Source organism: Erpetoichthys calabaricus, chromosome 4 (assembly GCF_900747795.2).
Source record: "Erpetoichthys calabaricus chromosome 4, fErpCal1.3, whole genome shotgun sequence".
Taxonomy (NCBI): Eukaryota; Metazoa; Chordata; class Cladistia; order Polypteriformes; family Polypteridae; genus Erpetoichthys; species Erpetoichthys calabaricus.
This window is the reverse complement of record NC_041397.2, coordinates 169,497,671-169,523,124: the sequence shown is the minus strand read 5'-3', so window position 1 is coordinate 169,523,124 and position 25,454 is coordinate 169,497,671. Positions and strand designations below refer to the sequence as shown.

General features: G+C 41.5%; 2 protein-coding genes and 1 long non-coding RNA gene across 4 annotated transcripts in view; 1 reads left to right on the top strand and 2 right to left on the bottom strand.

Moving 5' to 3' along the window:
• jagn1a (jagunal homolog 1a) overlaps positions 1–25,454 on the bottom strand; it is a 469,310-nt gene that overhangs the window by 283,806 nt on the left and 160,050 nt on the right. The gene's annotated exons all lie outside the window — the stretch shown is intronic.
• Positions 1–25,454, bottom strand: part of col8a1a (collagen, type VIII, alpha 1a) — a 181,136-nt gene that overhangs the window by 12,673 nt on the left and 143,009 nt on the right. Inside the window, exon 5 of the mRNA XM_028799917.2 lies at positions 24,034–24,334. Within this exon, the coding sequence (XP_028655750.1) occupies positions 24,034–24,331 (298 nt within the window). The 5' untranslated portion in view covers positions 24,332–24,334. The remainder of the gene's footprint in view (positions 1–24,033; positions 24,335–25,454) is intronic.
• On the top strand, positions 927–25,433 carry LOC114650353 (uncharacterized). 2 transcript variants are annotated; one of them, XR_007934734.1, is made up of 5 exons: positions 927–1,302; positions 11,385–11,553; positions 13,967–14,083; positions 20,793–24,341; positions 25,015–25,433. It is a non-coding gene; the product is annotated as an uncharacterized LOC114650353 (long non-coding RNA). The 2 variants fall into 2 exon arrangements; XR_003715994.2 differs by lacking the exon at positions 13,967–14,083.

Sequence of the window (25,454 nt, the reverse complement as noted above, 5' to 3'; positions counted from 1 at the left end):
AGTACGTTTCCATCTTTATCCTTTATCACCCTAACATGCTGCACATCTTTCCCAGCTCTGTCCCTCTGTCTAGCCATTCGGTACAGGTCCTTTCTCCCTCCTTAGTGTCCAACCTCTCATACAACTCATCATACGCCTTTTCTTTAGCCTTCCTAATGATCCCTGTTTTTAAACACTTTACAAAATAGAGTCATCTTTTGTGATGAAAGAATACAACACTGAACTAAATATTATTAGGGAAGGTGGTGTAACCATGGGAAGTAAAGTAGAACCACCTCTTATCATATCAAAGGGTAATTGCATCACTGGGTGGAAAGCACAATGATTAGCATCTCTGGATTAAGTAATGATGACATAGCATATCTAACAGTGGGAATGGTGGTCTTCAGATTGTATGAGTATATTAAGGTTGAAAAGATCTACTACAGAGAAGTGGCCACAAAAGTGAATTTCGATATACTAAAGTGAATAGTAATGATGAGCTCTGGAATTGTTTGTTTTTTCACATTGCTGAGATATTACTAATAAGATTATCTCTTATTTCAGAGGGGGACACTTTTACATTTTTTTTGTGCACTGGGTGGTTCCATTAGGCACCCACTGTTGGGACTGGGGGGTGAGAAGTTAAAAGGCTATCTGTACTTATTAATGGTATTTGCTGTCCTGCAAGGGAATCACTGCTTTGAAGTCTGGCCTTGGTAGAATGTCTGTATTTACCTGGCTTGGAAATATTGGTTCCTAATCAGCATATCTGTACTTATTAATGTTGGGTAACCATACATTTTGTTAACTTGTGTTTTTATTAATTGTTAAACCCAGGCAATTTAGATGTGCCATTGATTAAACTGTTTGTCCAGGACTGACAACAGAGGGGTGAAGTAAATATAAACTGCTGGCCAGCAGAAGGCAGGGGGGAGAGTCCACAGGAAACGCTGCCAAGACACTCAGACAGGGCACAGGGGCTCACAGGCAGACAAGGGTACCTGGCTGGCACAACGTGAGGCACAAGGGCGGCAACACTTCCAGGGAGGAAGAGACAGCTCCACAAAGAGATGCCGGATGTGGGTTCAGCGAGAGAGGGAATCTGCATGAAAGGACCCAGTAAAGCTGACAGACGAGAAATGAGGCGTGCCTAGGTCCCAGCAACACAAGGAGCCCAGAGTGGAAGAAAAAGGAACAACGAAGAGACGCTGACAGGGAGTCAACAATTTGACACAACTTCTGCCGGGGAACAGAGTGCATCCATGAACAATTTAGTGTTGGGGTAACACAGTGCCCAAACTGGACTCTGCACCACTAAAGGTTGTATCCTACAATTCTTGTTTTTACGGGCTTTTAGAGTGTGGACTGTGTATTTTCCTTTTACAAAAAAGGAAATTAATTCCTGATATGTTTAGGTTCTGTTATGTTCGTTTATCTTTTTAATGTACCTTATATTGTCTTGTACAATAGAACTTACTGTTGCCTTTTTCTGAAATTACTGTTGTGTCTTTCATTGTGTGTTTACTCACCGCCCAATTTAAAGAAACCTGTGTGCTATTATTGGTAAATTTCAGGAGTTCCCAGTCTCTTAATAAAACTGGGTGGCGTAGTCGGATATTTTAATGGTGTCTAAGTTAGATTACCAATAAGTGTGACCAGACACCTGTGACACTTACACTACCAAATATCTACATTTTATAGAAGAAAAAAAGACAACACACACCTCCAAGGTGGACACCTCCAGCTTTTCAATATAAACTGTGCTTATCAGTGTGCCTTTAGACCTCTGAGGGGATGTCCTTTCCTCCATTATTAAAACTTGCACAATGAGGAGTACCACCAGTTCTTTTTTTTCACTTCAGACACTGGGTAAAGTAATTATTACCAGAGGACCTCTGTAATTTTAGTCCCATTTGAATCGGTAGAATAACAGGTTTAGTGACATGTCAATTTGCATGGGATTAGTTCAACCTAGGGTGGCGCAGTGGGTAGCGCTGTTGCCTCGCAGTTAGGGGACCCGGGTTCGCTTCCCGGGTCCTCCCTGTGTGGTGTTTGCATGTTCTCCCCGTGTCTGCGTGGGTTTCCTCCGGGTACTCCTTCCTCCCACAGTCCACTGACATGCAGGTTAGGTGCATTGGCGATCCTAAATTGTCCCTAATGTGTGTGTGTGTGTGTGTGTGTGTGTGTGTGTGTGCCCTGCAGTGGGCTGGCGCCCTGCCTGGGGTTTGTTTCCTGTCTTGCGCCTTGTGTTGGCTGGGATTGGCTCCAGCAGACCCCCGTGACCCTGTAGTTAGGATATAGCGGGTTGGATAATGGATGGATAGTTCAACCTGGGGTTATTTTTTATAGACTTTTTATAGTAAGTAAAAACTCCTTAATCTGTAAAAAATTGTTGGTATGAGCGATTCAGATGGAACTAAAATTACAAAAGTTTTCCAGTAATAACTACTTTACCCTACCTCCTGGTGTAAAACGAATCCCATCCGAATAAGGTTTTACTTGTCATAATCATTTTTTCCATTTTCATGATATGCTCGATGCAATTTTTTACCTAGAAAAATATTTCTTTATCGAGTTTTATAAATTTTCTTTATGTGTGGCACTGCTAGCCTGTTTCCAGGTTTCTCGGGCAGGCCTTTTAAACTCAGAGTGTTTTGTCATACTTTTGTGTATGTCAACATGACCTTTTCTGTTCTACCGTGATATAATCATTATTTGAATTTTCCATGGCACAATTTAATGTTTGTGTGAATTTGTACATCTTGCTGCACTGGAATAGTTGCCAACAACGTTACTATGAATCATGTTGATTATTTAACTACAGTACAATTAACATTTTGTCAATTTAATAAAATCTGGAAATTAGACATTTGAGACCACATCGGCCTGAAAAATTAGTAATCATCCAAAAAAGAAATAACAAAAGACAATTTCACAAAGAATGAATTAACAGGAAAACCTAGCTAAATGACAGCATCTCAAAAAAAAGAATTGTTCTGTTTTCCATGTTTTTTTAGTGGAATCTGTCAATGTCGAAATATCTTCTAACATTGTACTTTGTTGGTTGTACTGTATGACAAAATAATATGTTCATAGATCATTTCGTGTGATTTTTTTATGGCATATGGCTGGCATTTTCTTATTATTGGTGCTGGCAGTCTATTATAGTTAAATGCAATAGGTGTCTTCCTCACTCCCTCTGGAGAGTGTCTCTTTGAATAACTGTTTCCAATGACACTCTGACTTTCCACAACTCCTTCCATGTAGCTCTAATAATATTTTCTCGTAGTTGAACTTTGGCAGCACATTAGCACCACCGGCTCCATCTCACATAGCTCACTTGGGGTCAGTAGCAATTCCATCTGCACTCACTTTCCCCAATTCTGTGAATCAATCGAAGCCAGGAGGCTTCCTGAAACTGGTCGGCAGTCACATACCCAGTCTATTGGATTTAAGCACAGGGGTAGATCTCATATACCTAAAGTCATAAGTGCTCCTATATAAGTGCATGATCATCTCTCTCAAACACACAAACATACTCTCTGCACAAACCCTTTTATAACCAGATTCTCAAGATGGCTTTGCACCTTCTAAAAACACTACTAACACTAAGTCCCACCAGAATTTTCATGCCAAAAACACCACTAAAGTTTAATTTTTCTCTGAAATCCCAGCTCTGAAGAAGTTGGAAATCTCTTACCAGCTACAAGATTAATTAATGAAGTACTAAATGACTTGGGAGATTGCAGAGTGTGATGTACTGCCAAAATTAAAAGCATAAGTAACAAATCAATGGCACAGTCATAAGCTTGATGTGGTGATAGCTGAAGTGATTTTTCTTTATTAAACAGGTCAATGCACTCTTGGTAAAAACACTGCAGAACAGAAGAATACAGCCATTGCAATTCTACTGCACAAAAATTGTTTAAAACAGATTGAACTCCATTTAAATAATTATTTTCTATCCCACTCAAAAATGGGGCTGTTTGATGCAAGCCAAGGATAACGTAAATTATTTTGGGGAGAGGAGTACATATCAGTAACAGAATGTGAAATATACTCAGGATGACAAAAACTGATAAATGTTTTAACTTGTCACATTATTTTTTTCAGTTTTTGCTAAATAAAAATATTCCCTGTCAATAATGTATGGTTGAATCTTTATTTTTAAATTATGCTTTTCCTAATTTATGTACTAGGCTAGAACTAAAAATACCACATATCAGACAATAAATGGCTAAAAAAAAACAATTTCAATAATTATAGGATTATGCAAACTATTTTTAGTTCTAAGGTCACAAAACTAAGCTTGCCAAGGTGACCTTATGCTGTGAAGAGGAAGATATCTTAGGTCAAGCCGTCAACCAATCACGTGTTGTAAACAACAAGAAAATGGCCATAGACATGGGAAACAAGTTCCAAAATGGCAGTACCCACATAAAAGTACACTCAGGCCCCATGTTACATAATATCTTGTATCTCACTTTCTTTGTCATCATCCATCATTATAGAGATGTAGGTCAAGGTGGATGATACAATCATGATATTACCAAAATAATAATGTACCAAGCTGATGTGGAACTTGTTACTTGAAGGACTTTTTGACTTACTAGAGATCTCATAGGTTAGAACATCTCTCTATTATATAAAAAAATCTTGGGTTCAAGACGCGATTTTCTCCTAGACACTTTAAGGTCCCGTGAGACAAGGAGGACAGCTGCTGTACAGACTTTTAAATGTTCAAAGTGTTGCATGACATACAGATCATGAAGCACAGCACAAGGGGAAGGGGGTGGGTGAGAAAAGCAAGCAGGGGGCAAAGCCCCCTAGTAGTTTATAAGATCTTACACAAGCACACCACAAATACATTCTCATCAATTCTAGAGTCATAAAATAACCAGGATAACCATGCTCAAGAAAACTGTGCCCTTAATGAAGAACCTTAGGTTTAACTCAGGAACAAATTCTAATAGGCTTAATTCTATGATAGATTTCACAGGCAAAAACAAAATGATGCAGTGGTAGTGCTGCTGCCTCTCAACGAGGAGATCATGGGTTTGTGTCCCGGGTCCTCCCTGCACGGAGAACGCTTTGAGTAATGGGAAAAGCGATATATAAATTTAAAGAATTAATATTATTTACCCCTCCTTTAACCGTCACCTTATCGTGGTGGAGGGGTTTGCGTGTCCCAATGATCCTAGGAGCTCTGTTGTCCGGGGCTTTATGCCCCTGGTAGGGCCACCCAAGGCAAACTGGTCCTAGGTGAGGGATGAGACAAAGAGCGGTTAAACAAACCTCCTATGAAGAAAAACCATTTTGGACGGCGTTTTCCCTTGCCCGGACGCGGGTCACCGGGGCCCCACTCTGGAGCCAGGCCTGGAGGTGGGGCTCGATGGCGAGCGCCTGGTGGCCGGGCCTGCACCCATGGGGCTCGGCCGGGCACAGCCCGAAGAGGCAACGTGGGTCCCCCTTCCCATGGGCTCACCACCTATGGGAGGGGCCAAGGAGGTCGGGTGCAGTGTGAGTTGGGTGGTGGCCGAAGGCGGGGACCTTGGCGGTCCGATCCTCGGCTACAGAAACTGGCTCTTGGAACGTGGAATGTCACCTCTCTGAAGGGGAAGGAGCCTGAGCTAGTGCGCGAAATTGAGAGGTTCCAGCTAGATATAGTCGGGCTCACCTCAACGCACAGCTTGGACTCTGGAACCAATCTCCTTGAGAGGGGCTGGACTCTCTACCACTCTGGAGTTGCCCCCGGTGAGAGGCGCCGAGCAGGTGTGGGTATACTTATTGCCCCCCAACTTGGAGCCTGTACATTGGGGTTTACCCCGGTGGACGAGAGGGTAGCCTCCCTTCGCCTTCGGGTGGGGGGACGGGTCCTAACTGTTGTTTGTGTGTATGCACCGAACAGCAGTTCGGAGTACCCACCCTTTTTGGAGTCCCTGGAGGGGGTGCTAGAGGGCATACCTTCTGGGGACTCCCTCGTTCTGCTGGGAGACTTCAATGCTCACGTGGGCAATGACAGTGAGACCTGGAAGGGCGTGATTGGGAGGAATGGCCCCCCTGATCTGAACCCGAGCGGTGTTTTGTTATTGGACTTCTGTGCTCGTCACGGATTGTCTATAACGAACACCATGTTCAAGCATAGGGGTGTTCATATGTGCACTTGGCACCAGGACACCCTAGGCCTCAGTTCGATGATCGACTTTGTGGTCGTGTCGTCGGACTTGCGGCCACATGTCTTGGACACTCGGGTGAAGAGAGGGGCGGAGCTGTCAACTGATCACCACCTGGTGGTGAGTTGGCTTCGATGGTGGGGGAGGATGCCGGTCAGGCGTGGTAGGCCCAAACGTGTTGTGAGGGTCTGCTGGGAACGTCTGGCAGAGCCCCCTGTCAGAAGTAGCTTCAACTCCCACCTCCGGCAGAACTTCGACCACATCCCGAGGGAGGTGGGGGACATTGAGTCCGAATGGGCCATGTTCCGTGCCTCTATTGTTGAGGCAGCTGACCGGAGCTGTGGCCGTAAGGTGGTCGGTGCCTGTCGTGGCGGCAATCCCCGAACCCGCTGGTGGACACCGGCGGTGAAGGATGCCGTCAAGCTGAAGAAGGAGTCCTACAGGACCCTTTTGTCCTGTGGGACCCTGGAGGCAGCTGATAGGTACCGGCAGGCCAAGCGGAATGCGGCTTTGGTGGTTGCTGAGGCAAAAACTCGGGCGTGGGAGGAGTTTGGGGAGGCCATGGAGAATGACTTTCGGACGGCTTCGAGGAGATTCTGGTCCACCATCCGGCGTCTCAGGAAGGGGAAGCAGTGCAGTGTCAACACTGTATATGGTGGGGATGGTGCGCTGCTGACCTCGACTCGGGACGTTGTGGGTCGGTGGGGGGAATACTTCGAAGACCTCCTCAATCCCATTAACATGCCTTCCAATGAGGAAGCAGAGCCTGGGGACTCAGAGGTGGGCTCCCCCATCTCTGGGACTGAGGTCACCGAGGTGGTCAAAAAACTCCTTGGTGGCAGGGCCCCGGGGGTGGATGAGATACGCCCGGAGTTCCTCAAGGCTCTGGATGTTGTAGGACTGTCTTGGCTGACACGCCTCTGCAACATCGCATGGACATCAGGGACAGTGCCTCTGGATTGGCAGACCGGGGTGGTGGTCCCCCTCTTTAAGAAGGGGGATCGGAGGGTGTGTTCCAACTACAGAGGGATCACACTCCTCAGCCTCCCTGGAAAAGTCTATTCAGGGGTCCTGGAGAGGAGGGTCCGTCGGATAGTCGAGCCTCGGATTCAGGAGGAACAGTGTGGTTTTCGTCCTGGTCGCGGAACAGTGGACCAGCTCTATACCCTTAGCAGGGTCCTGGAGGGTGCATGGGAGTTTGCCCAACCAGTCTACATGTGTTTTGTGGACTTAGAAAAGGCATTCGACCGTGTCCCTTGGGGAATCCTGTGGGGGGTACTCTGAGAGTATGGGGTACCGGCCCCCCTGATAAGGGCTGTTCAGTCCCTGTACGATCAGTGCCAGAGCTTGGTCCGCATTGCCGGCAGTAAGTCGAACCCGTTTCCAGTGAGAGTTGGACTCCGCCAGGGCTGCCCTTTGTCACCGATTCTGTTCATAACTTTTATGGACAGAATTTCTAGGCGCAGCCAGGGTGTTGAGGGGGTCCGGTTTGGTGGGCTCAGGATTGGGTCACTGCTTTTTGCAGATGATGTTGTCCTGTTTGCTTCATCAGGCCGTGATCTTCAGCTCTCTCTGGATCGGTTCGCAGCCGAGTGTGAAGCGGCTGGGATGAGAATCAGCACCTCCAAATCCGAGACCATGGTCCTCAACCGGAAAAGGGTGGAGTGCCCTCTCAGGGTTGGTAGCGAGATCCTGCCCCAAGTGGAGGAGTTCAAGTATCTCGGGGTCTTGTTCACGAGTGAGGGAAGAATGGAGCGTGAGATCGACAGGCGGATCGGTGCGGCATCCGCAGTAATGCGGGCGTTGCATTGGTCTGTCGTGGTGAAAAAGGAGCTGAGCCGCAAGGCGAAGCTCTCAATTTACCAGTCGATCTATGTTCCTACCCTCACCTATGGTCATGAGCTATGGGTAGTGACCGAAAGAACGAGATCGCGAATACAAGCGGCTGAAATGAGTTTCCTCCGCAGGGTGTCTGGGCTTTCCCTTAAAGATAGGGTGAGAAGCTCAGTCATCCGGGAGGGGCTCAGAGTAGAGCCGCTGCTCCTCCGCATCGAGAGGAGTCAGATGAGGTGGCTCGGGCATCTGATCAGGATGCCTCCTGGACGCCTCCCTGGTGAGGTGTTCCGGGCACGTCCAACCGGGAGGAGGCCCCGGGGAAGACCCAGGACACGCTGGAGGGACTATGTCTCTCGACTGGCCTGGGAATGCCTTGGGATTCTCCCGGAAGAGCTAGAAGAAGTGGCCGGGGAGAGGGAAGTCTGGGCATCTCTGCTCAAGCTGCTGCCCCCGCGACCCGACCTCGGATAAGCGGGAGACAATGGATGGATGGATGGATAATATTATTTATTATTAATAATTCTGGTACATTTTCCCACCTAAAATAATGCTTAATAAGTCAGCAACTACAGTTATATGTAATGTCTGGCTGTCTGAACAAAAAAAAAAGTGTAGGCCCAAATGTGTACATCACATCAAACAAGTTCTGCCATAGTAGAGGACCTGGCAGATAGAATAAAGAGACTAAAACAGCAGATTAAAGAGGCAGAAATCATAGTTGAAGGGGCAAGCCATAGTGGTCACCTAAGTAAAAAGTATCAAACATAACTAACCCCAATACAGTAATTAAAAGTCAAAAACAAGGAGAGTTTTAAATCACACAGAAAGCAAAATGTTAACATGTCACGAAAACACATGAAATGTTTTAATGTCTGTTAAAAGACCTTAAATTTTCAAAGAATTTATATAATGTGATTTCCGGTACCTAACACCCCCAAAGGAAGAAAACAAAATAATAAGAGAATTCCCAGAAACAACCCAGAGAAAAATTAAAAGGGATACTAAACCATTAATTGTATATTGTAGTCTCAGGAACCATTCAGGAATATTGTGCATGGATAGACTAGTAGTGAATTTGGAAATCAGATCCTCGCAGCATTCTAAAGTGGTTGCTACTAAGAACCTTTTGGAAGGTAAAATATATTCTGGTTCAAAAAGTACATCATTGATATTGATTTTCCTTGATTGCCCCTTTGCTTTGCAATATTTATGTCCAACTCAATTAGAAATGACAAAATTAAAACAACTACAAAATAATGACTGTCTAGCTTGTTTTGAGTTCAGTTGTTTAGCTGTCCTTAAGTAAAATAAGTTTTTATGCTCTGTAAAAATAATGAAAAGGAGCTCAGCACCTTCCAGCTAAGGACACCACTCCTCTAATTCTAGTTTAATTGATAATAATTTATGATTACTCATGTCATATTTCTTCACTTTCTTCAATAATAGGCCTTATGAAGTAACTTGCTGGTGTCAGTGAAACAGTAAGAAAGAACTGCTCCTACTTCAATACTAGATGAGTCCACCTCAACTTCAAACTGTAATTTCATAACAGAATGTCATTGATATGTGTAGAGGTGAACATTTCCTTCAACGGTTCATTTGAATTTTGAACATTTACTTAACTGTAAAGTATTTTTTGAGCGAGGTTAAAATAATTTTTCTGTATTATTTGAGGAAACTCAACAGTCTCCCCATAAATCTATACATATAGATTCAGATCAACTCTGAACTTCCTCCATTGAAAATGCATAATTTTGTTGCAAATGCTCTAATTCAGACAGTACACAAATCTTCTTGTTGTCTATCATTTTAATCAGCCCAAAACATTATACCAACAAATCAAGAAATGAGAGTGAACACAAAGTCAGAAATTAACTTTTAATTCAATGTTTTTGCAAAATTGGAAATGACAAATCTATATCAAAAACACATAAGGTCTTAATTTCCTGAAAAATAATTGCTAGCTAATGCATAAAGGTTTGAGTCACTTATCTATAAATGTAGATGTTAGTGTTAGTGTGCTGCCATCTTAAATAGAGGTACCCCACTGAAGTCACATGAAACAACTTCCAGTTACCATATGATAGCAATAGCACAAAGTTGCCAACAACAATATGGCCACAAGAATACAAAAAGGCGACATGAAATATATATAAAAAAAAAAGATGATAAAAAATAAAGTTGGCTAGCACGGTGGCACAGTAGTAGTGTTACTACCTGGTTAGAAGACCAGGGTAAAGGTTCACATCCTGGGTGTTCCCTGCTTGGAGTTTGCAAGCTCTCCCCTTGTCCATTTAAGTTTCCTTCAAATGCTCAGGTTTCCTCTCACAGTCCAAAGACATGCAAGATTGGTACATTGATGTTACTAAACTGGCTTGTGTGTATGTGTTCAACCTGCAATGGACTGGAGTTCTGTCCAGGTGTTGTTCGTGTGCTTATGTCCAGAGATTGCTGGGGTAGGCTATAGCTGCCCTGCTACCCTGCCTCAAATAAAAGGGTTAGGTAAATGGATGGATTGAACAAATGCAAAATTAGACTCTTCACACTCTAAATCTACAAAATCATAAAAAATAGACTATCATTTAACCAAGGTAAGATAGGAGGAAATGATCATTATTTTTCATTTTCATTAGAGGTTGAAGTGAACTAGTACACACCAGTACTCTGTACCAACACCTCTAAGTTTTGCTCTTTATAGTACTGGGAGTTTTTTTGTATAGTGGCAATGTTGGAAGTCAGTCAGTCAGTACTCACAGGGTATGATTTACCCTGGCACGTCTTCGTTTTTTCCTTTCATACTGGCATTTCTCACAACCTCCCAGTGCTATTATGCAAGACATGATCACCTAATACTAAAATTCTAGTGATTTCTTTTCTTACTGTTACTACACAGAGGAATGCTTGTATTCTGAAGGCAACATAGTACTTTAGTTGTAAGATAAGCAAGTTAGACTATAACAATACCAGACCAACCTGTTGTGCAACCCGGGAAACTGCAAATTTCCTGACAGCAAAGTAGCCAGCAAGCCACTGTAGCAAATGTGATTGGCTTTACATCCTGTCAAATTACCTTAAACTCACTGTGTATCTAGTGTTTATTAACATGCTGTGTCTAGCTCTGTGTTTCTCAATGGGTTGTGCGTTGCTGTTGGTAGGCCACAACTGCTCATTTCAGCTGCTGCTGACCACTGAAGTGATCAACAGTGCTGCAGAATACCTTTTTATATTACTAACCAAGGGGGACAGGGTCAGGAGGTTGTAAAAAAAAAAGGACAGTGACAGTTATGTGCAACATTGTGGTGCTGTAGTGTGATTATAAGATGCAGGTTTGCAAATATTCTTTGATTTTATAAAACATGAGATGATCTTTGTAAAATATTATTATGACTGCAGGATATGAAGAAATTCTGCGGTGGGTTGGCACCCTGCCCGGGAGTGGTTCCTGCCTTGTGCCCTGTGTTGGCTGGGATTGGCTCCAGCAGACCCCCGTGACCCTGTGTTTGGATTCAGCGGGTTGGAAAATGGATGGATGGATGGATATGAAGAAATTACATATGGACAGGTAATATATTATAGCTATATAACCATCATGAATTATGTTTTACAAAATTATAATTAGATATGTTACACACTGTACCTATGTTTTTATATTGTATATTTGTATTGTTTTATTGTGCTATTTTTGTCATTTTATGGGAAGATTATAGTTTTTTGTGAAGGAGTTGCACATTGAATCTCATTGCTTTGTGTACAATGACAATAAAGGAATTCAATTCAGTTCAATAGTATCACATACTAGTAGTCCTATTAATTATTTAATTTCTTTGTTATTAAAAATGAGGACTACAGAATTCATGCCAGAGACATGAGAGGGTTGTACTTCTGGGTACATGACTAAGGCAGTGAAGGATAAAGAAATAGATTCTCAAGAAGGCAGTTAAAAGGAATGTAAAGAAGGCTTCTAGAAGCTTTGATTAGTTTGCACATCCACACTCCATTGATGTTGATCTGTTTTTTTGCTCTCTCCTCCAACCATCCCCAAGACAGAGATTGTTGCTGATGTGGTAACAGTAATTAAAAAATGTTACCTTAGCTATCGAGGGTACAAAGCTGAAGCTGCCAATACTCTATGAGACAACACCCTTGACAATTGCAACTTGTTGCTCCAACATACGTGCATTGAAAATTTAGGAGTTGCATGTCTCATTTCTTTTGTTGGCAGTTATCATGGTGACCTAGTGATAATGCCTCCCCTCCACCATCACACTCAGTGGGGATGGGCTGGTCTGTATCATGTTACTCCAGGGCTGAAAGACGATCCCACTCCATCACGGGTGTGACAGATCACATCATCGATAGATCATGTAACTAGCCGCAGATGCCATTTCAACAGCCATACAAAAAGTGAGAAAAATGCAGCATTCATGAGAAAAAAAAATAAAAATGGCCCTGTGGTGACATCACTTCCAGAATTGTAAAAAATAAATAATTATAAAAACAAGTCCAAATGTTAAAAAAATAACACAAACTGAATCCCAAACCTCAAATTCTTTATACCCATACTTGGATCCTTAAACAGACTTCCCTGTAAGAATAAGGACTGGTCTACATACTGAATCTTGGCTGAAGTTCAGTGACCTGAATAGAGTAGGTTTACAGCTTTGATCAGATATGGGAGACAGCAGGAATTTAACGCTTAGATTAGAAGTTTAGTCAGGGACTTTTGTCACTGTGTGTAGTGACAATGTGTAATAAATCTGGGTTTTAGTGTCCTAGGATGCAGTTGGCCTTATTTTCAGACATTTTTTTTGTGGGTGCTTATATTTTATGCCGTTATTCTGGTGATATCATTTTATGCTCTTTATATGGCTGTAGCTGTATTGCTGATGGTTGCTGCGTCAATTACAATTCACATGACATGGTGGTGTGCCCATATAAGATGACATTGTACAGCTTCTTTAAATTCACTTCTTTTAGTGAAGTAGTTGCAAGTAGTTAGGGGTAAATAAAACAAGTTAGATATAGGACTTTTGCTTTGGTGTTTTTACTATGATTTCCAGTTTAGTTTTCCTGTTCACATTTTTTTTTGGTATTCTGACCCCATTTTTGACAGACTCCTTTTTTGCTTTCCATTTCCTGGTCAGTTCCTCCTGCCTTCTATTCCATTTGAGCACCTCTGCCTCACAAAATATTTATATCACAGTGGAGCAGGCCCACATACTTTCTTGTCTGGAGCTACATGAAAATAAAGTTTGTGTCTTAAGTACTGCCAGAGTGATATTTGGCTAGCAATGATCTTTCTTTCCTTGGCATTCTGTTGTTTTTCACCTTTTTTCATACTTTGTCTGGAATTGGTTAAAACCAACACATTTCTCCATTTACATTTTTCAAAATCTCTGTAAAATATTTTCCTAACTTCTTGTTTTCATTTCTATTATTAATATTGGGTGGTGCTGGTGTTGCGTATTTTTGTGATTAGTATTAGCTTTGTGTATATTAAATACATTGATCTTTTTGCACAATGTCTGATTGGTCAGGTCAGGTCAGGTTAGGGAACATGTACACAACAAAACAGCTTGAGGTTCTGTTTGGCAACCACCCAGGCAGACACGCGGTCCAATCCCACCCTCCAGAAATGACCCTCTATCTGCCGCAGCCAGGGGTTACATGAGCATCCCCTTGGCCTGGGCCAGCCACTCGCATCCTCAACAATGAGGATCCTACGAGCTGGTTCACCCTTGGGGAATCACGCAAAATGGCCATAGTGTCATAACTGATGCTCCCTCACAATGCAGGTCATGTGCCTCATTCTGGACAAAGTCAAACCAGTGGTACCCAAAGATTTTCCGGAGAGACACAGTACCAAAGGAGTCCAGTCTTTGTCTCAGGTCACTGGATAGCGTCCATGTCTCACAACCATATAGCAGGACAGGATGCACCAGGACTCTAAAACTTGGTCCTTCGTCCTTTTGCAGAGATATCGGGAGCACCACACACCCCTTTCCAGCAACCTCATGACCCCCCCATGCCCTTCCAATCTGTCTACTGACTTCATAGGAAGAGTCACCAGAGATATGAATGTCATTGCTGAGGTAAGTAAACCTCTCGACAAGGTCGACACTCTCTCCGCAGACAGACACACTGCTGATGGCTGTGCCTAAGAGGTCATTAAAGACTTGGATCTTGTTTTTTATCCAGAACACTCGCAAGCCCAGGCACTCACACTCCTTGCTCAGTCTCTCAAGAGCCCCAATCAGAGTTGACTAATGAGCAAATTAAATGAATGAGCTTCAACTAGGCTCTGAAACAGATTTTTTATTCCTTTTCATATTCTGTTTTTCCAAAATATGGATGAATGATGTATTTGCCAGGATGGTGTAACCATATCAGGGTTATCAACCTTATAGAGCTGTTGACTGTATCTATAGTGGCCAGCTGAAAATAAAGGACAACAATAAACATATAGCAAGGACTGGGAAATGAAAAAAATTGTACAAATGTGCAAAAAGAATAAGTCGTAAAGACAAGCAGAGAACTGAAACCAGGAATTAAAACAATAGATTAACAAAAAGAAATTCAAAAATCAAAGACACAAAGTTTATAGAAAGTGATCACTAGCCTAGCTGGTGAAGCCTTCCACTAACTATAGTAAATCTTACAGCATGGTGACAAGAGTTCTTTTTTTATCCAAAGGCTTGAATGTGTGCATTAAACAGAACTGGCGCAATGACATGACATGCAACGCTGGCACTGAACACCTGCTTAACAGTGATGTGGTAATAAAAAAGAACAAAATTAAAGCTGCAAGAATGGAGTCCAAAACTTGTGCCAAAATTCCAAACCTTTGGCCAAACATATAAAAAAATGTTAAAAAACATATTCACATCTTCAAATCTAATGTGAAATTAATATCAATTCTGCGAATAGTTAAACCATAACCATGCATCTTTAACTTTGAGTTGTATATACATTGCCTATAAAATTTATTCAGCACCTTAAACGTTTCAGATTTTATTGTTATAAAACATTGAATCACAGTATAAGGTATTTAGTTTGACTTTTTGACACTAATCAACAGAAAAGACTATTGATGTCAAATTTCTGCAAAGTGGTATAAATTAACTACAAATATAAAACACAAAATAATTGAGCACCCAAGCATGCATGCCCTTCCATATGACACATCTAAATCATCACTGGTGCAGGCCACTGATTTAGAAGTCACACAATTAGTTCAATGGTGATCACCTGTCAATAGTCAGAGTGTTTCAATTCATTGCAGTATAAATTCATCTATATCAGGAAGGTGCAACTTGTGATGAGTCAGTATTGTGGCCTAACCTACACAATGAAGACTAAAGATGATTGAAAAGCACAAGTTTGGGAATGGAGACTTGAAGATATTTGTCACTTATTATCCCTTTGGAGTCCAATTAAGATATTAAAAGAGGACGGCACTCCTGTAAATCTGCCTAGAGCAGGCCATTCACAAAAACTGAGTGATCATGCAAGATGACTATTAGTGAGGGAGGCCACCTGAACTCTGCAACTCTGAAGGAGTTACAAGCTACAGTGCATCAGATTGAAGAGACTGTGTATACAACAACTGTTGCCTGGCTACTTTACCAGCCACAACATTATGGGAGAGTGTCACACAAAAAGGCACTGTTTAAAAAAATGCACAACATGCCCCAGAAAGACACATGGGAGTCTGATGAGATCAAAAACTTAAGCTTATTGGTTGTCAGAGTAATGTCATATTAGACATAAGCCAAACACTACAAATTATAAAAAAGACACAATTCCCACCGTAAATATTGGTGGTGGCAGTATCATGCTGTGGGCATGCTGCAGCAGGCCCTTGAGGGCTTGGAAGGTTAGAGGGTAAAATGAATGCAGCAAAACACAACAAAATCTTGGAGAAAACCTAATGCAGTCAGCAGGTATCCTGTATCTTGGGAGAAGCTACACAGTCATGGTCAAGTCAGAGTCCAGCTCTCAGTCCAACTGAGAATTTGTTCCTGGACTGGAATAAACTGTTAATTCAGAATCCACATGCATTCCGGCAGAGCTTGAGCAGTTTTAAAAAGAAGAATGGGGAAGCATTGCAGTGTCAAGATATGTAAAGCTGATATAGACCTGTCCACACTGACTCAAGGATATCATGGCTGCCAAAGATACATCTACTACATACTAACTTGAAGGAGGTGAATATTTATGCAATCAATTGTTTTGTGTTTTATGTTTGTAATTAATTTTGATCACTTTGCAGATACATGTATCTGTTTTCACATTGACATTAAATTATTTTTATGTTGAGTAGTGCCAAAACAGCCAAATTAAGTCCATTGTGATTCAATGATGTATAAAAATAAAATGTACAAATGTCAAAGGGGATGAATATTTTTATGTATTACATCATCAATTCATTATCTATATATGTATTTTGTGCTTCTATATTTGAAAATTTACATTTTATTTAAATTAACATTAATGCCGGTTTTGAAAAATATATTTGCTTTTTACTTTCTATTGTCAGGATTCTTGTTTCCCATTTTTTCAAATGCACACAAAGCTTTATACAATTTTAAAAATTACAGGAAGAGTAAATAATGGAGTTATACTGTGGAACATATCGGATCAGTTTAAAAATATTCATTTGGGCTGTTCAAACAAGTAAATAAATGTGAGAAACTGATACCGTCAGTTACTTCACAAATGTTATTAGTGAAGTAAAACAGTATTTATATTATATTGTGCTGTAGCTTAGATAACTTTTATTTTTATACTGTTAGATTAGATGGGTGGGGATGTACTCCTTGGGTAATGTCCCTAACGGGACAGTTCAACACATCAGTTGAAAATTATCCCCTAATACTAACCTTTATATCATCTGATTGTGTTTTTCAGTTATTTTTTTACCTCTTTTTACACATATTTGTTTGCAGACCTACAATATTATCTAATCTAATCTAATCTAATCTAATTATTATGTCACTCAAAAGCTCTCTCTGTACAAGCAATTCAGCCTGGTAAATGACTTATGTTTTTTAAAAACAATTCAGTTGATGCATTTACACAGTGTACACCTAGATCAAATAATGTCTGAATGAGAATACCTCACTGCCACCGAGTGCATCTGCCCCTGGGAGACGGGACATAAGCAATTTATTACCTATGAGCTTTATCCCAAACATAAGGGTGTGTTGCTCTGCTCTCCAAAGGTGGGAAGAGAAAGACGAACTGAATAAAAGCTCATATTTTACCCCCATGGTAATACTAATGTCCTGGGTATGACGTTAAATTGCATCTGGCCCTACAAGCCGTCCTCCAACTTGCAGGGAAATCATGGGGGTTGGTGGCAGGATTGGTACTTCAGCCACCGTACAAAAATTTCACAAAGCTCTGAGACTGCAGAAAAGACTCCTTTTTGCTCTCTGCGTGAGTAGCTCTGCTGCAGCCACCCATAGGAAGGCTGCTCACATCATGAAGGGGATGGGGGAATGCCCTCGGGAGCCCCATCCCCGGAAAAGTTGAAACCGTTAGAGAGTCAATAGGGTCAGGTCTTTTTGGGGATCGGAACTGGTGTGGTGCTGAGGCGTCGCCCGCTGCACGGCAGCACTCGGGTCCCAATTTGAGGTGGCCCATATGGGTGGGTGCATGGAACATCTTGTCTCTTCAGCAAGATGATCACCTTCCTCTGTTGTCAGAGGAGCTGGGTAAACTCTGCATTTCAGTGCCGGCACTCTCTGAGGTGTACAGACTGGGGACTGGCCAGATCTTTGTAGGTGGATACACCTTTTATTGGTCTTGTCGGTCTGATGGCTGTCATACTCGGGGAGTAGCTGTTGCTGTAGCAGATTGGCTTCTTCCGATGGTGTCAGATGTCACTCCTTTTAATGAGCGTATTATGAGACTCAGATTATGGCACTCCCTGGGTGCCTTTTCTGTTGTCTCAGTGTATGCTCCCACCGCGGTGAGTGATGTCTCGGCGAGGGAGACATTTTATTCGCAGCTTCGCTCAGTGGTTGATTGGTGCCCACGAGGTGACACTCCTCTGGTCATGGGTGACTTCAATGCAGCCACTGGCACTGACAGGGCTGGCTATGAGGATTGCCTCAGTCCCCATGGGTCTGGTGACCGTGGTGAAAGTGGCTCCATGTTCCTTGACTTTGCAAAAGGTCAGGGCCTGCGAATAACTGGATCCTGGTTCCAACACCCTGAACCGCATCGTTGGACTTGGTACTCCAATGCTGGTGGTGCGGCAAAGGAGATTGATCACATTCTCATGGGCAAAACTGCAGGGTCTACAGAAGTGCCCAGTTTGTGAATTCTGACCACAGACTTGTTGTTGCTACTCTTAGGATCCAGCTTAGGTCCAGTAGGTTACCACCTACTAGGAAAATGTTTCTAATGAGTTTGCACATAGTTTGTGTGAGGAACTTGCAGATTTGGGTAGAACTGCCAATCCTAATGTGATGTGGGAGACCTTCCGTGACAAGACACTGAAGGTTGCTGAGGGTTGTGTTGGTGTTACCGTTGTTCCCAGAAGGAGGTGTTTCATCCTGGATATCATTGAGAGGAGTCACAGCGCACAGCTCAATGGCAACTCTGGTCTGTACCGGGAACTGAGAAGGACGGCTGCAAGGGCTCTGAGGGCAAATAAGGAGGCGTTTGTTAGAGGATTCTGTGAGCAAGTGACACACCATCTGTGGTCTAGCGTCCCACGTCCTGCTTACAGAGGAATCGAAGCATTACGCACATCCAAATCTGTTTCTTGGAGAGTTGCAGTCAGGGCGGCTGATGGAACAGTCCTTAGGGATGACACTGCAGTTGTGACCAGTTGGGCTGGCTAGTTTGAGCAGTTGTTCAAAGCTGATCCTCCAGCTAGGATGTTGGATATCTCTGGGTCCACGGTCCTTGAGGCTGATCCTCCAATTAGCTGTGAACCACCCAATCTCACTGAGATTGCACAGGTGGTGAGCCAGCTGAGGGAAGGAAAGGCTATAGGAATCTGTGGTATCTGGGGTGAACTTCTCCAGGCTGGTGGTAAGGCTGTCCTCCTGGCATTGCAAGCAATATTTGCTTCCATTTGGGAGAATGGCATCATCCCAACTGACTGGAAAATGGGACTTGTCGTCCCTATCTGGAAAGGGAAGGGTGATCGCCTGAATTGCAGCAACTGCAGGAGGATAACATTGCTCTCGGTGCCGGGTAAGGTCCTTTCTAAGGTCGTCCTCAATAGGATCTGTGATCACTTGCTCACCTACCAGTGACTGGAACAGTCTGGTTTTACGCCTAAGAAGTCTACCATCGACCGCATCCTGGCACTGAGGGTTCTCATGGAGCGCAAACACGAATATCGTCAGAGTTTCTTTGCAGCCTTTGTCGATTTTTGCAAAGAGTTCAACTCAGTTGATTGAGCTGCCCTGTGGGACATCCCGAGGGATCGTGGGATCCCCTCGAGGTTGCTGAATATCGTGGCCGGCCTGTACACTGGTACTGTGAGTGCTGTGCAGAGTGGAGACAGGACCTCTGTGTTTTTCCCAGTTGATTCTGGGGTTCGTCAGGGGTGTGTTCTTGCTCCTACTCTGTTCAATGCTTGTATGGACTGGGTGTTGGGCAAGGTCGTGGGGTCCAGCGGCTGTGGGGCATCTGTTGGTGAAGAAAGATTCACGAATCTCAACTTTGTTGATGATGCTGTGATCTTCACGGAGTCAATGAAGGCTCTGATCGGGGCGCTCGATAGACTGAGTGAGGAGTCTGAGTGTCTGGGCTTGTGAGTGTCCTGGATAAAAAAAAAGATCCAGGCCTTTAATGACCTCTTGGGCACAGCCATCAGCAGTGTGTCTGTTTGCGGAGAGAGTGTCGACCTTGTTGAGAGGTTTACTTACCTTGGCAGTGACATTCATGTCTCTGGTGACTCTTCCTATGAAGTCAGTAGACGGATTGGGAGAGCATGGGGGGGTGATGAGGTCGCTGGAAAGGGGTGTGTGGCACTCCCGATATCTATGCAAAAGGACAAAGGTCCAAGTCTTTAGAGTCCTGGTGCTTCCTGTCTTGCTATATGGTTGCGAGACATGGACACTATTCAGTGACCTGAGATGAAGATTGGACTCCTTTGGTACTGTGTCTCTTTGGATAATCCTTGGGTACCGTTGGTTTGACTTTGTGTTGAATGAGCGGTTGCTCATGGAGTCCAGAACGAGGCACATTACCTGCATTGTGAGGGAGCATCAGCTACAGCACTATGGCCATGTAGCGCATTTCCCCCAGGGTGATCCAGCTCATAAGATCCTCATTGTTGGGGTCCGAGTGGCTGGACCAGGCCAAGGAGTCGTCCACGTAACACCTGGTTGCAACAGATAGAGTGTCATTTCTAGAGGGTGGGACTGGTCGTGTGTCTGCCTGGGGGGTTGCAAACCGTTGTTTTGTCGTGTAGTGGGTGCGGCAACGCACTGCACCAGTGCATGCTCCCCAACTTGACTTGACTTGACTTGTAATACTAACTTCTTCAGCATAAATCCACATTCGTGTTCTTTCCAAAATGTAGGTGATTTTGCTTTTTATTTCTTCTGCCATGGATTACAATGGAAAAATTAGTTTATGGTTGCATAATATTGATATATACTGTATGTTGTTATGGTTATGCCTCTTCAAGCTGTTGAAATGATTGTCTTTTTAAATCCGATTTCAAAATAAGACCACTTTCACCCGGAGGTGAGTTTTCTGTGTTTTAAATGAAAGACTTTCTATTTATATTGCTCCAACTTTATAAATGAAGTATTTTTCTTATTTCAGAGGATCTGGCCAGTTGATTGCACAAAAAGTGAGTTAGTTCTATTACATTTTAATTTGAATTTTTCTTTATAATTACATGCAATCTTATTACTTTAGATTTTAACTGTAGAATTGGAGGCTGAGCAGTTTTATTCTTTACATCTAACTAGCATGCAGTTAGAGGACCTAATCATTAGCACAGACTAAATATCCAGTCTCAGAACCCTGTAAGTACTGCTACAAACTTTGGACTACATAGGCCAATCTCTGAATCGGCACAAGGACCTTTAGACAGCTTCTTATTGAATATTTATTTCATGCAGCCCAGTAAGTTGAGTTATTCATTTGAGTGAGGCGATGAATGTTTGTTTAAAAGAAAATGTAGTCTTGTGTGTTTTTCAAAACGACCATCACTAGGATTACTGATGCAAAGACTCACCCAGCATACCTACATAAATAGTATGGGAATCTGAAAGAATTGACACCTGCTCTAAAACCAATGAGCTGAAGGCTGAAATTGATCGGATTCTGCAGGATTTTCAAAGTTCTTTACCGGACCTTTAACCCCTTTCTCCTGATTTACAAGAAGAGGTTATTTTACTTTACACTATTTTGGGAAACATATTCCCGAAATAATGGCAAGCAGAAGCAGTACCAATGGGAGCAGCAGCAATGGGATCAGCAGCAGTGGGAGCAACAGCGGCAAAGGAAATAAAAACAATATCACAGAAGTAAAAAGCAGAAAAAGGCGTTCAAGTGAGTACTTAAAGGTTGGGAGCAGTTCTCAAATTTTAAAGTTATTACTTGATATGGTGGATGAACTTAGTTACTCTATTCAGCCCCCAGAAATTCCTACTCCTCTTCCACAATATTTTACTGAATCAGAATATTTTAATTGGCAAAACCAAAATATCAACCAAATAGATAATATTAGAGTTCCTTCACCAGTTACTGCTCCCATTAACTTTGATCACCTTGACTGTCTTTTAGAAACCATGTATACAATCGCAACCACATTGTTAGAAAGGGTTTACAGATCTTTGACTGAAAATGTGAATGTTCAAATGGGCCATGATTTAACAAACACCACGGGCTCTGCCAAAGTTCAGCCTTTTGTTCCAGCCATTCAGAAGGCTGGCACCTCTGCTATCCCATCAGTCTCCTCTACTTCTACTCACCCCTCAGCCTCCATTTCTATTCATATTTCTTATGATCTTTGAAAGTTGTTTGTCTATTTTCATCTAAACAATGGGAAATGTTCAAATTAGTTTAAATGTGCTGCAAACATCCGGGTGTTTATTTTAATTATTTGCCTTACAATCTTTTTTTTATTCAATATTTGTTTTAAACCAGCTGAATGTCGTGGGACCAAATGGTGCTTTATTCAGTATGTGTCAAGAACCGAATGAATGTAAACAGTACGGCTTTCATTAGTAAAACAAGGTTTTCCTTGGTATATTGAATATTGTTTCTTATGATCTTTAAAAGATAAATGAGCGCTTTCTGATTAAGTGAGATCTTACAGCTTTAACTTTTCTGATGAGTTTTTGATAACTTTAATAGTTGCATGCTAAAGGATGTCTGTTTGTTAGGAGATTATTTTAATCTTATAAATCTGTTTTATGATTAATACATTTGTTGAGCCTGTGTCCTTTAGAACTGACTTTTAAAATAATATCAATGGTATATAAAGTTTTAAATAATCTTGTTCTTTCCTATATTTTGGAATTCTAGGCCCTCTACATTCCAAGGTGTAACCTTAGATGATCTGATAGAGGTCTGCACATACTTTACCAACAGAGATATGCCAGACTAATATTATAGATCATTTTTAAAAACTTCAAAAAACCCACTTTTTAATTTGTTTTTTCTTAGTTACATTTTAGATGTATTCCTAATAGACTATACATGCATAGAAATATTATAATCATCATGGATTTGCAACCATTACTAATGTCTACTTTTATCTGCTTTCTTTTCTGATTTTTCTGTGGAGGCGTTTTGCTCCACCAGCCGATCAGGGCACTATGCAGCCACCTGTGATGTTCAAATGAAAGCAGGTTCCCCAACAGTGCATGAGATCCACTGCTTCGAATACTCTGGGATGAGGCCTAGAAATAACGAGGATAATTTAATTTATGGCACCTGGATGTTTTTTTGGACTTGGAACCCCTGCAGATTTTGTTTTTTCCCCCAATTTTTATTTATTTATTTATTTTTATTTTTCTCTCTTCTCCCAGCCTTCTGACCCTATCATTGTACTCATCTTTAGGGCCATAGAATATGTTATTATATATAAGGACTTTTCTACTAATTACATATCTATATTATGTAAGCCTGCATTGATTAATTTTTTGTTATTTACTCATTATTAGTCTTACCAAATTTTCTTTTTCCTTTTTTGTAGCTATTTCTTTGACATACTGTAAAGCACTTTGAGCTATATCCTGTGTGTGAGATTATTCTATAGAAACAAATGTTGTTGTTATAAATGGGAGTTTAATTAATTTAATGTTTATATTAGGAAATTTATTGGAAGGAAAACATGCAGTGGTTACAGATATTACTGTCAAATTGTTATGCCTGATTGTTTCACAGACTATTAGGATTATGTGATTTATTGCAATGACTGCCACAGCAAATTGTTGACTCTTAAATATGAAGCACTGACTGCTTGGCATGGAGAACTGAAATACAGTACATACAAGAAAATAGTTGAGAACATATGATAACTTTTAATTATCAAGGAAGAATTAAATATGAATGATTTTTAAACTAATGCAACTAAAGGTAGAAAGCCTTATTCTAATTATTTGAAAAGAAAGTGATAAAGGGGCTCATCCAGCGCAAGTGACTCTGTTCTGGTTAGGATTATTCTGTACAGAACTTTGGCCATCACAGCTGTGATGCTGCCAAATAAAAAGAGAGAATATTCAGCAGAATTAAACAGTATATAGCTAGCAAGCCAGATACAAATGAAGAGAAAAAATTAACAATGCAATCAACACACAGGACTTTTCATTTGGGAAAGCAACTGTTTTTTTTAATCCTAGTATCTGACTTAAAACTCTACAACTGTATTTGTAAGAGCTTTATAACATATTGACAAATTGCAATAACCAGATATATGGTGCACTATGTTATTTGTACATAAAGTAAAACAGGGGTCAGTCCATAGAGAAAATATATTTTTTCTTAATCATAGCAGAAAACTCCGAAAAAGATTTTTTTACAGTATTGTGCTATGCTCATTCTTTGTTACCTTTGAATTCCTTTCTTGGTATTTCCTTGCCCATGTGCAAAGGCATCTGTGGTATCTCTTTCCTGTACTGTGGTATTATTGGAATTTCTTTGCCATACTGCAGGTGCGCCATCTCCTTGCCCAGGTGCTGCATGGGTATGCCCTCCTTACTCATTGGAATGTGAGGTATTTGCTGCATTGGAGCATGTTGCTGGGGCATCTGCTTGATCCCATAGTAAGCTCCAGCATGGACAGAACTGAACTGAGCAAGGTGGAGGATGATGACAAGAAATCGCATTGGAATTGGCTGGACAGCCATGGCCTGTTGAGTAAGATATTACACAGATTAGATACAAACATCTGTCTGCTATATAGTGGCTTTCAAGCAATCTATCTATCTATCTATCTATCTATCTATCTATCTATCTATCTATCTATCTATCTATCTATCTATCTATCTATCTATCTATCTATCTAGTCACATTTTTTATCTCTTTCAACATCATTCTGTGTTCTCCTGATCAGTATTACAAATGGTGCAATATCAAAATAATCATGACATTTAAGTTATCATTTACATCCCAAAAGTATTAAATAGCTTTTTTTAATTGTAAAACAAGTATTTGTTCCATTTCTATTACATAATATACTGTTTCGACTGATCACTTACCTGCAGTAACAGTAGAATATATAGAAGTAAACCGTTCATGATGCTATTTAGAGACCATTGAATTATGCTTCCGCCACTAGTTAGAACTGCTGCCTCACATTCTATTGGGTTCAGCAGGGTTTAAAAATGTGAATGAGGTTGTTGAAGGGGCTGTGCCCTTTTGCTGGTTAAAGTTCTATTACAGTTTGATAACTGAGATCAGGCAGGCAGTCAGGTCTTAGAGTTTTTGCAGGTTTATTTCAATGGAATTACGTTTTATAATATTTTTACTGACATGCAAAAATAAGATAATGCTTGTTGGATAATCTGTTTCTTTCCACTTTTTCTTTCAGCATTGCTGGAGTATAATCTGAGAAGTTGGGCACATTATGACATGCTTGGAATTATATTTCAGTATAACGTACAAACATTTGACAAAAAAATCTACAAACACTGAAGCAGCAAACTTTATCAAAACTAATACTTGTGTTATTCTCAAAACTTTTGGCCACAGCTGTAATGGGGAGTTGATGACAGTATTATCAAAGTCACCAGAACCTTGTGAACTGTCACACTGATGTTGTACCCCAAATGTGCATGATCAACTTTCTACATTTGATCTAAAATCATTACAAAGAATCCCAAAGCTGCATGACTGGTACTTTTTATGAAGTAAAATAATTGATGAGTTTTAACCAAAGGGGGATTTAAGACCTATATTATGTTGTGGCACTCGTAAATAAAAGATATAAATTCTTGTGTAACCAGCAAACAGTGAAAGGGCTTCATGATT